At 41.7% G+C, this 12,419-nt stretch overlaps 2 protein-coding genes across 2 annotated transcripts in view; one reads left to right on the top strand and one right to left on the bottom strand.

Annotated features, from left to right (window-relative positions):
• The window catches only part of LOC116036710 (WD repeat-containing protein 88-like), a 36,641-nt gene that overhangs the window by 16,422 nt on the left and 7,800 nt on the right, over positions 1-12,419 (bottom strand). Inside the window, exon 7 of the mRNA XM_035999875.1 lies at positions 11,685-11,869. Within this exon, the coding sequence (XP_035855768.1) occupies positions 11,685-11,869 (185 nt within the window). The remainder of the gene's footprint in view (positions 1-11,684; positions 11,870-12,419) is intronic.
• Positions 6,977-9,157, top strand: LOC116036709 (nuclear factor 7, brain-like). The gene has a single exon (XM_031280283.2). It carries the CDS (start codon positions 7,099-7,101, stop codon positions 8,524-8,526), a length of 1,428 nt encoding a protein of 475 aa, XP_031136143.1. The 5' UTR covers positions 6,977-7,098; the 3' UTR covers positions 8,527-9,157.

The following is a 12,419-nucleotide window of genomic DNA, read 5'->3' on the forward strand; positions in this document are numbered from 1 at the left end:
TCTCTCAATCCTCATATGTTGTATTTTACTGGCTTTAATAGGAGTTATTTTGATCAACAACAGTTTGGTTTTGACTTAGTATTGTTATGTATTTGTAGCTCTGATTAGCATAACTGTTGTTGCTCCTATTAGTAATATCACTTATTATTATTACTTATAATTAGTGTGTTCTCTCTTTTACAGCTAACTAAAATAAGAAACATGAAGACGAGATAAAGAGTCTGATGGATGTTTGAAAGTGTTTCAATAAAAAGAGAATTAGAATAATAATAATAGTTATAATAACTTTCTGAGAATGTATTTATATATATGAATACATTCAGGTTTATAAATGTTGTTAGGGCCGTTCTCCATTAAAGACATGTTAAGTTAGTAATATCGGTGTAGACATGTTAAGTTTTGGGTATGACTGTTGATGGTATTTTGTTTAGATTTGCATAATTGTAATTATTTTCAATTTCAATTCAATTTTATTTATAGTATCAAATCATAACAAGAGTTATCTCTCAGCTCTACTAACACAGAATATTTTGCCAGAGTAGCCATGTTTAAACTATTGGGGACGAAGGTTAGGGTAAAGTATAGGGATGGGTTAGGTACAGGGTTAGGTTAGGGTAAGGGACAGGTTAGGGTTAGGCATGGGTGCTTCGAGGGGCACGGGCCCAAGGGGACCACTAATGTGAGAACACACTTTAAAACCTCCTTATAAAACAGGTTTGGTTTCTAAAAAGCTGTCCAAATAGGACACATATATTAAAAGTGGGTTAAAAGAACCACTGGACAGGCAGGTCGGCGGGTTAGGGAAAATGACTAAAAATAGACTACAAGTAAACCCATTTGGATGTTTTATAGTTATCGGTTCTATTACATTTCCTGTAAGTTGTATTAAGTGGAGAAGTTCTTTAAAAGATATTAGAGAAAAGTGGAGAGGCGGCGGCCATCGTTAGAAGTCTGTGAGTCTGAACATCGAGCTGTCAGTGAAACTCTGAGGACAGGATTTTTAAGCACTTTCGATGTCCATTTTAAAGCTTTCCAGCACCTTACATACCAATACATAGTCAAAATTATTATTTAGTGTTTTTATTACATTAAAAGAGATAATGCTATTAACAGCCAAAATTGTGTTTCGTAACAGCAGAAGGATCAGATATTTAAGGAAAACATAAGTTTACCTAGAGATTGGTATGGGGTACTTTCCATAAAATCATCTCTCAATGCAAATCAAACCAGCTATTAGGCTAACTGAAATACAACCATGCCAATCTCTAGGTATGGTGAAGGGTATGTGATGATGTGGGGTATGGTGAAGGGTATGTGATGATGTGGGGTATGGTGAAGGGTATGTGATGATGTGGGGTATGGTGAAGGGTATGTGATGATGTGGGGTATGGTGAAGGGTATGTGATGATGTGGGGTATGGTGAAGGGTATGTGATGATGTGGGGGTATGGTGAAGGGTATGTGATGATGTGGGGTATGGTGAAGGGTATGTGATGATGTGGGGGTATGGTGAAGGGTATGTGATGATGTGGGGGTATGGTGAAGGGTATGTGATGATGTGGGGGTATGGTGAAGGGTATGTGATGATGTGGGGGTATGATGAAGGGTATGTGATGATGTGGGGGTATGGTGAAGGGTATGTGATGATGTGGGGGTATGGTGAAGGGTATGTGATGATGTGGGGGTATGGTGAAGGGTATGTGATGATGTGGGGGTATGGTGAAGGGTATGTGATGATGTGGGGGTATGGTGAAGGATATGTGATGATGTGGGGGTATGGTGAAGGGTATGTGATGATGTGGGGGTATGGTGAAGGATATGTGATGATGTGGGGGTATGGTGAAGGGTATGTGATGATGTGGGGGTATGGTGAAGGGTATGTGATGATGTGGGGGTATGGTGAAGGGTATGTGATGATGTGGGGGTATGGTGAAGGGTATGTGATGATGTGGGGGTATGGTGAAGGGTATGTGATGATGTGGGGTATGGTGAAGGGTATGTGATGATGTGGGGGTATGGTGAAGGGTATGTGATGATGTGGGGGCAAAGGGAACTTTATCAGGATGCATAGTATCCTGGATCCATGAAATAACTGGCCTTTCAAAATAAAAGTCTGCCTGCCTCTATGGGAATTTAACATAGGGGTGTACTGACTTATGCCCCCTGTATTTTAAGGAAGAACATGTTACGGTTTGGGATATTTCTGTTACCAGTTTGTTCATTTCTGTTGTCTGTATTGTTTATTTGTGCATGTTCCCTGTGTTTGTATATTCTGTATATTTCTGTGTAGTTATCTCCTGGTTTATTGTGTTTACCCTGTCCTGACTGTGTTCTGTGTATTGTGTATTTTTTGGTTAATTCCTGTGTTCGGTGTTGTCAAGTTTCTGTGTTTAGTTGATTTCATGTTTTTGTCGGTTGTTCATGTTTCCTGTTTTGTTTTGATAGTCTTTTTTCTGTCCTGTCATGTCATTTTACTTTTTGTGTTCCCGCCTTTGTTGATTGTCCTGCCCCGCCCTGATGTGTTTCACCTGTTGTGTCACCTGTCCCTCATTTGTTCATTACCTCATGTATTTAACCTCTGTGTTCCCTTTGTCTCTTGTCAGATCGTTTTGTATCCCCTTGTGTCAGTTTGTGTGTGTCTGCGTGAGTCAGTTTTCCGTGTCTCCTTTTTCTCCCTGGTATTGGTTTTTGCCTGCAGCTCACAGGACTCCCTAGATTTGTTTTTGTTTTTTGGAGGAAATAAATCTTTGAGTTTCAACGCTTCTCCTGCCTGCCTGTCTCTCTCTGCGTTTGGGTCCTTTTTCCCCTGCTGACTGCAACAGAACATTTATTTATTTACGATACATTATTCATTCACAAAGAAAATTGGTGTTCTTAAAGATTGGATTTTTCCTCATTTTTTTAATTAAGGCATTAAGATCAATTTCCAAAAGATGATTTTTTTATTCCTCTTTTTAGTCACCTTTAGCATGGGTGTCCTAATTTGTTCACATGACTGTATATCTTCCATAACCCAACACTAAACAACTCTGATTAATAGAAGTGTAACTTAAGCAGTGATGGGAATAACGGCGTTATAAAGAACGGCTTTACTAATGGCATTACTTTTTTTCAGTAACGAGTAATCTAATTGATTACTCTTCCCATCTTAATAACACCGTTACCATTACTGCCAAAAAATGCGGCAAGTTACTATATTTGAAGCTTTTTTTCATCAGACCAACTAGATCTCTCAGTCTGAGCCGAGAGGCAAAGACTTTTTTTTACTGTTGTTCCTTGGTTAGTGGGCAGTGCACGACGCAAGCGCATACATGCTGATGATTGGCTGAGGTTGAGTAAAATGTCAATGTAAGCCAATCAGAGGTAGAGTTGGGCGGGTGTTCGGGAGCACGCATAGTCGGATACACAAGAACAACACAAGAGAGTCAGTCAACGAGAGAGAGAAGGTATGGCGTTATGAAATCAAGTAGAGAGTTAACTTCTCCTGCTACAGATTCTCCACCGTGGTCAGAAAGAACAGAGGAGACACTTTGTTTCTCTCACTATATGACTCTAGAGTCGCTATTCGCTCGAAAGCTAATCACTAGTCACTCTCTCACTTCTCTCTCGCTCTATCACCTACTCCACACACACACACACACACACACACACACACACAGACACACACATGCCGGCTCGACGCACACACCAGCGCAAGTATAAACATCAGGCCACTTACGTTATTTGCACTATGAAGAGTGTATATATTTGTTATTTATTTTTGGTATAGTGCTTAACAAGCATAATTTAATTTTGCCCAGTTGTGGCCTGTTGAGGTGTTGTGTTATTGGTATGGATCCACTATATAAACATAATATCTACATACATGGCATCTGATTGGAGGCTAGTCTCACTTTGTCCCACAGCAACATTAAAATAGTTTAGATTTGTGTACATTGTTTCTGGTAATAATGTATTGTATTAAGTGTCCATTTCATTATAATATTCAGATTTATCATAAATAATTGAACATGCACATGTATTTTAAATTCCATTAAAGAGGGGGGGAGGTGGGGTCACATTTGAGCATTTAAAAATGTACTTGAAAGTAACGCAATAGTTACTTTCTGAAGTAACTAGTTACTTTCATAATTTGTAACTGAATAACTAATTTAGTTACTTTTTGGAAGAAGTAACTAGTAACTGTAACTAATTACTTTTTATAAGTAACTTGCCCAACACTGAACTTAAGAGAGAGACGTATCTTTAGTCCGACTGGGTGAAATGAACACCGCCATGCAACATGTTTTCTGTTAAAGATGCTGAGAAATTAAAATGTTGTCAAACTGGTTCAGTGTGAGTCAGCCTGTTGAAATGTTCAGTCCTCTGTAGACTTTAGGGGCTTTCCGACCGGAGGGATTTTTGCAGTTCTTAGAACTAAACGTTCCTACAACACTTTTTTCGTCGTGTTCCGACAGGAACAATTTGGGGATTTTTAAGATCCTCTGGCCTCAGTAGCGTACATTTTTAGCTCCTACTTCAGAGCAGGGTCTTTTCCCTTTTCCTAGGTGTACTAGGACACTTGGTTCGTTTGTTTAAATATCACAACACATGTCCATCATAAGATTAACGGGAACCTGTGGTTAACTGTCTTTTCGGAGTTAAACTCCACAAGCGTGTCCTGCGGCTCGCCGGCCGTCACATACACACACACACACACACACACACACACACACACACACACACACACACACACACAGCGCAGCAGGCAGAGGCGGGGTCTGTTCCGAGTATAATAAAGCCCCGTCTGTGTTGAGCAAAACATTAGGTGAATTACTACGAGAATGGACGGAATGCGGAACTCTGAAAAGTGGACTGATGCAGATGTGCAGGCCCTGCTGGCCATGTACAGCCTCCTCCATGCTGCTTTGTTGTTGTATGTGGTGCTAATATCTAGTGACGATGCTATGAAGACCGTTGCCGTGCTTGCATCACTCCCTTACCCCTCCTACCAGTCCCTATGGCCACTTGGCCAGTGGAAATGCAAACGGAAAAAAAGATTTTGGGGGAGAGTAGTTCTTAGAACTGCTTAGAAGTGTACTTTTCCTCTAAAAAGTACAAGTACTATCCGGAGGGAAAGCACCTAATGTACTGTGGATGCAGGGCTCTCAAGTATTACACATTGAGCGTGACAGTCACTCATATCTGGCTGCGTCGCTCTCTCACTATGGAACCGGCAGGACTCAAGCACGTCTCCCCTGGAGTTTTTAGTTGAGCCTGCCACTTATCAGCCAATCAAAAAAAAGAAAGGGGCTATAACCAATCAGAAAATAGCACTATTGTATCTGGGTAAGATTTAACGCAACAACCATGAAAAAAAGCTCTCGCACTCTCTCTCACTCACACACACACACACACACACACACACACACACACACACACACACACACACACACACACCAACCATGCGGAAATTGAATAAATACTTTGGTTCTCTCCACTCTCTCCCCTTTGTGTCATTTGGTTGAATTGTCAGTGCCATGTGTCAAATCTTTTCTTCTGCTAGTCTGAGCAATTATTAATAACAACAACAACAAAAACACTAATATTATTATTAATGAAACACCCCCATTCCCGTGAGCTCAAAACTTGAGAGCCCTGTGGATGTGTTAAGCAGTGTACTGTTAAAAGTTACCGTGACAACAATGGCTTCTCTTTAAAGTGGTAAGGACAGTTTTCTTGGATAGAATCCAGTGTAAATAAGGACGAGCTTTTCTGCAGCATGTGCAGTCATTTCCCCAGCGGAGCTGACAGCCAATCAGAGAGAGAGGAGTGTGTTTGAGTGCTGGCCCTCACAGAGGTAACATCAAGTAAAACGGGTTTCATGCTTCTTGCGTTATTATTTAAGTAACCTAGTAACCTTCCTATTTAGTAAGAAATGGTGAACACTGATGATGGCTTCTAGCTGAAAGGTGTTTGTGTTTTGCCCACATTAAATAAGAAGATAACTTATCTGTGAGTGACATAGTTTTTAGTTTTCTTTGATCCTGTCACTGCCGTGGACTTGATACACTGTCTAAGATTTGGAGCCTTGCTGACCAGTTTTCATTATATCTTTCATAATTTAAACAATGCTTGGCTGGAAGTTTTCACTCTTTTCATTGGCTGCTCATGATCTGACCATAGTCCTGAAGCAACAATGCTGTTATGAATGCACATGTGTGATTTCTGTCTGATGTAGGCTATTCTATGTCATGCAGTATGTAAAAGCCTTCTCTGCTGTTGGGTTCATGTTTAGTTGCCACTTTGTGCAATAAAATGGTTCATTTTATATCAGTGCTGTGCAGAGCCAATGCTGCTGGTTCTGCATGTGCAGATATATTTCACCCTGAATAAGTTATAAGTTTTTTGTCTATATTGTTGTGTAAAAACTTTTTAGACTGAGTTTTGTTGGTTGAGCATGTTGTAGTCAGTACTGCTATTGCCGTTGTAATGCAGTATATGTTGGAAGGTAAAATTATAGCTGTTTTTTTCAGTTTGTCCTTTTGCTACTTCTACATCTTTAAAAATGGCCCACTCACTTTTGTACTGGCCAGCCCAAAGTATTATTTCTGCTTACGTCACTGCTGTGACAGTATTTCTGACTCACGAGGTTTAGTTACGCAATTCAGGAATTGTCCAATTGCAATGCTCATGCTCTGCATAAAGCTGTCCTCTATTCTAGCTGTAATGTCTTCCTCTAACTCTGGGATAGAACTGGGTTGGCCACCCAACACTAAACAACTCTGATTAATAGAAGTGTAACTTAAGAGAGAGACGTATATTTAGTCCGTCTGGGTGAAATGAACACTGCCACGTAACATGTTTTCTGTTAAAGTTGCTGAGAAATAAAAATGTTGTCTAACTGGTTTAGTGCGAGTCAGCCTGTTGAAATGTTCACCTGGTGACAGGTGAGTGGAAAAGAAAGTAGATTTGAACATTGCTGAACGGAGCTGAGACGCCATTACAGGGTGTGAGATCACTGCTGGAAAACACACGACAGGAAGATTTGAAGCAGTCAAGAGAAGGGACAGTAACTCGGTGAGTCTTGTTTTTGAGAGACATTTAGATACAAAGACAGATGGCTGAGAAAACTGCTCTTGCTGAAAGTGACCTGAACTGCCATGTGTGTTCAGAGACTTTCAGAGATCCTGTGTCTCTGAGCTGCAACCACAGCTTCTGTTCAAGCTGCCTGCACAAATTCTGGGAACAAGCTAACAACAAAAACTGTCCTATTTGTAAAACAAAGTCCTTAACGGATGAACCAGCAGTGAACTTTGCACTGAAGGAACTGGCTGACAACTTTGCTGGGAGACAGAAATCTGGATCATCTGAGACGGGAAAAGAAAAGAAGAAAGAGGAGGTGGTGTGTAGTAAACACCAAGAAGTCCCTTATTTGTTCTGTAAGGATGAAGATAGAGTTGTGTGTCCTGTCTGTGAGTTTTCTCTCCACCACGGTCACACGGTGGTTCCTGTAGAACAAGCAGTCAGAGATCTGAAGGAGCAGCTGAAATCTGACTTACAGTCTCTGCAGGACAAGAGGGACAAACACAGACGAGTGGAGGAAACATACGATGAAATAACTCAACACTCCAAGAAGCAGCTGCTGTCTACAGAGAGTCAGATCAGAGCCGAGTTCAACAAGCTGCACCAGTTCCTGAAAGAGGAAGAGGAGTCCAGACTGGCAGCTCTGAGGGAGGAAGAGCAGCAGAGGGGGAAGACTGTCAGCAGAGAGATGAAGAGGATTCAGGAGCAGATCTCCTCTCTGTCAGACAGCATCTCTGCTGTGGAAGCAGACCTGCAGAAAGACAGCGTGCCGTTCCTCAGCAGTTATAAAGCCTCTCAGAGCAGAGCCAGAGTCCAGTGCTCGCTGTCAGATCCACAGCTGCTCTCAGGAGCACTGACAGATGTGGCCAAACATCTGGGCAACCTGTCCTTCAGAGTCTGGGAGAAGATGAAGGACATGGTCCACTTCTGTCCCGTCATTCTGGACCCAAACACTGCAGCGCACTGTCTCTATCTGTCTGATGATCTGACCAGTGTGAGCCAGGGAGACACAAACCAGAAGCTTCCAGACAATCCAGAGAGAAACAGCAGGTATCCCTCTGTTCTGGGCTCTGAGGGTTTCAGCTCAGGGAAACACAGCTGGGAGGTGGAGGTGGGAGATCATCCTGACTGGATTGTGGGTTTAGCCAAAGAGTCAGCTGACAGGAAGGGAGAAAGCTATGCTTCACCAGAATATGGAACCTGGTGTTTGAAGTATCGCAGTGGAAAATACATTGATGGATCTGGTAATACTCTCACAGTGAAGAAGAGTCTCCAGAGGATCAGAGTCCAGCTGGACTATGAGGGGGGGGAGGTGTCCTTCTACAACTCTGAAGACAAGACTCACATCTACACTCACAGAGACACTTTCACTGAGAAACTCTTCCCTTGGTTCAGTATCGGACTGGCTGGTGATGCTAAAACTGCAGAAATCAAAATCTGTCCAGCTGAGATTTCTCTGTGAGGTTCAGATGGGCTGATGATGATGTCATTTAGACATATGTTTATTTGGTTGAACAATCTGGAATATTATAGTTGCTGTTTGTGTGTGTGTGTGTGTCTGTCTGTGTGTGTGTGTGTGTGTGTGTGTGTGTTGTCGTTTTTGGGTGGTGGTGATGATGGATGGGGGGGGAGTGTTCATGGTGTTTCTGATTTATTTTGATATTGTTTACCTAATAAACTGTCAGCATTCCCAGAATGCATCACTCTTAAAGTGAGTGATCCTAAATGTTTGGGAGGGGGCCCAGAGGAGACTCTTAAATGACAGAAAGGGGAGAGAGTGGAGAGAACATTTGAAATGTGCATTTACTTCCTTTATTTGAACTTGTCTCTCAATCCTCATATGTTGTATTTTACTGGCTTTAATAGGATTTATTTTGATCAACAACAGTTTGGTTTTGACTTAGTATTGTTATGTATTTGTAGCTCTGATTAGCATAACTGTTGTTGCTCCTATTAGTAATATCACTGTTATGTGTGTTCTCTCTTTTACAGCTAACTTCTCTTTTGTAAAATAAGAAACATGAAGACGAGATAAAGAGTCTGATGGATGTTTGAAAGTGTTTCAATAAAAAGAGAATTAGAATTTTAAAAAATTATGCAGACTTTCGTTTTTTTGTTTTCAATCTGGACCCTATTTTCCTATGTTTGTGTGTCTGAGTGTCTGATGGAACAACAATCTCTGAAACTGCTCCAGTATTAAGAACCAACTGTAATGTAACCCTACAGGACTAATGTTCACCGTCAGTCAGCGTCCACTAAAGGTTCTGTTGTTGCTGCTGACAGACTCAGATTATTATTCTAAGTGTCTGACAACATTATGGGATGGATCCCTACAGAGATAGACCTTTTAGTTAAAGAGTAAGATCCTTTTAGTTTAACATGAAACAGCCCCGAAATCACCATCACCAAACTCCACCAGACTCCATGTAAATAATCAGGACTTTTAGGGCAGTGTTTCCCACACATAGACTAATTTGTGGCGGTGCGCCATACAATCAACACCAGCCGCCACATGTTGAGTTTCGTTATTGCGTTACGCTATTTAAAACACGCAGCGTATTCGTTCAGCTGCATTTCCTTTCCCTGCTCTCCTCCGTCTCTCTGTCACACACACACAGATACTCGCACGCACGCACACACGCACGCACACACACACACACACACACACACACACACACACAGATACTCGCACGCACACATGCACGCACACACACACACACACACACACACACACACAGACACACACAAACAGACACACACAAACACAGCCCCATCAAAATGAGAGAAAGATGGCTGGCGAAATTCACTAGTTCACCAAAGGTTGGTATCTCGTGAACACCTTTACACAATCACACATTACAAAGTGCTATAAAAATATTTTATATTCTGAATACAATGTTGTCAGTGTGTTAATGTTGAGTCCCGACCCGACTCTTAGCAAACAAGTGATTGTGCCTCCTTTAGAAAGTTAACTAGTCGCAAGTTTGCGGTAAAATGCAGTTGGGTTGTCGAGGTCAAAACACCATATGTAGCAGCTGTGAATCAAATAAACTTATTATAAACAATGTTATGTCATTTTTTACTCTGACACTGAATGTTTGATGCTTCAATCCAGATGAGTATTGAAAAGTATTTTCTGCGACTGAAAAAGTCCCGTGTTGAGGATGAGGACCAGCCTGAACTGGAGGTATCAGTCTGAAACAGAGCTCAACAGTCCCACCAGTGGATTAGTTATGGTATTAATCTGTTTACAATATTTTTAGGCTTCAACCAGTGAAAGACAGGCTCAGGGAGAGAAGTAGGAGAGGAGGACAGCATCAAACAGCGTGTCCTCCTCAGTTTTTGATACTTGATTGTTACGAAAATAAGTATTTCTGTCGACTTTGAATAAAGTGTGTTTTACGATGCTAAAATGACTGTTTATTTACAGGGAGTCTGGTGGGTTTAGCAAACACAGTTTGCGGGTGTTTCTATGTTTAACACTAGAACGGCCATGACGGTCATTTTGACCGTTTTGAAATGTATATGTGTAATAACTTTGCTGAATAAAAAAATACAATCCTGCTGCTGCCTGACTTTTCCTAAAAGAGTCTGTATTTTAATTTAAAATTGTTTTTATATACATTACACAAAAGGCAAAGAAAATACAGTCACTTTTACCTATTTCGGCCATACACGGTCATATTGACCGCTCGGATTTTCGCGGTATTTGTTTTTAATTTTTCGCGCGGTTGAAGATGCATCTTGGTTGCTTAGTAACTACCATAGTCTTTGTCAGAGCAACGTAACTAGCGGTCTCGAGTAACAAGTGTGGGCACCACCGATGGGCCGAAGGCAAAGCCAGAGTCGGTAACGTAGGCTACTACGGCGTGGAGGCACTCTGTTCTGAATCAGAAGGCAAACACCGGGCGCTCGCTCTGTGAAAGGCGCCGTACACGTAGATGGAAGGTGGCTGTTTACATGTTCACATAACTTTATACATCCTCGAACTGGCTGGAATCATTGCACACATCCTCTCCAAGGAGTGCACCAGCAGTAAAATTGTCCGGAGGGAGTTTATGCAGCAACTGGCAGAGAGCTGAGAGCGGAGTTTATGGAGGAAAAAAGGGCCGCGGCTCACGGTCCGAGCAGCGCTGCGCACCGCAGCAGACACCAAAACAGAGGCAGTGCCAGGTTAGGTTATAGCTAAATGTTCAAATAAGATACTTATAATTGTTATTTGGCTGTTATGAGTTAAGTTGAATGAATTTCCACACCATATTTTTCGGGATATGAATGTATGAAATAATTACGGTTTACTATGCCATGATATAAATAATTGAAACACGTATTACTACTCAAATGTATAATTAAACTCGTAAAAATGTACATTTCGGTGTTATTACGTTTTTCTAAAGATATCCTAACACAATACATAATACAATATGCAATTAGGTATTTATCATGAGAGATTATAGAGTTTGGAATCTGGCGGTCAAAACCGCTCACGGCAGTTCTAGTAGTTATGGAATTCCGGCACTTCCAGTGTTAAAGGATCTTACTCTTTCTAAGTGTCTGACAACATTATGACAGACGTTGGAGAGAGCTTTTTAAACCTCTCTAAGACCTCCGAGGACTTACCGTCGGCAGAGAAGCTGCAGGAACTCACGCTGCCTTCGTGGCCTCTCTGCAGCGCCGTCCCGCCCTGAGACCGGAACCCTCCGGCCTGCAGGTCCCACAGCTTTAAACTCTTATCCCACGACGCCGTGCACAGGAAGTACCCGCTGGTGGAGAAGCAGCAGTCAGAGACCACGTTGCCGTGGTTACTGGGGGACAGAAAGAGACAAAACAACACAGGAAGACACAATTAAAAACTGTGAGTGGTTGTTTGAGTTCTAAGGGCATTTTCTCCAAATTTACAAATCTTAACTTCTCAGTTTAAGGGTATTTGCATCATACGAGTGTTAGTCGACTAAGGATCCTGCACACTGGTGGCGTGGGTTAGGGTTACGTAGGGCTGCGTGGCGTGAGCGTGGCGTTTCTGTTGCGTGGCGGCTGCGTGGCGTTTTCTATGTCTTTCAGAAAGGTGTCTGACGCGGCGCTGCTGCTGCTAGTCTTGTCTGGACACACGGATCTTTCTCATAAACATAAACATAAATATATTCTGATCTGATTACAGCAAAGACAACGTCGGCAGGATTGACGGCTAAATAGGCTCCAGAATATTTCCTTCTGGATTGACAGGTGCAATATTTAAAAAATCGATTATTTATTTATTATTGTTTTTTAAATGACATTTATATCTTTATTTTATTTATATTTATTTGCCTGGAAACGCTTCCAACACGCTGGCGTGTGGCGTGAAAAATAGGCGTC

The sequence above is a fragment of the Sander lucioperca genome, chromosome 3, assembly GCF_008315115.2.
Source record: "Sander lucioperca isolate FBNREF2018 chromosome 3, SLUC_FBN_1.2, whole genome shotgun sequence".
NCBI lineage: Eukaryota > Metazoa > Chordata > Actinopteri > Perciformes > Percidae > Sander > Sander lucioperca.

Excerpts from the sequence above, each read along its gene's own strand:
- LOC116036709 (XM_031280283.2), top strand. The coding sequence starts at position 7,099 with ATGGCTGAGAAAACTGCTCTTGCTGAAAGTGACCTGAACTGCCATGTG.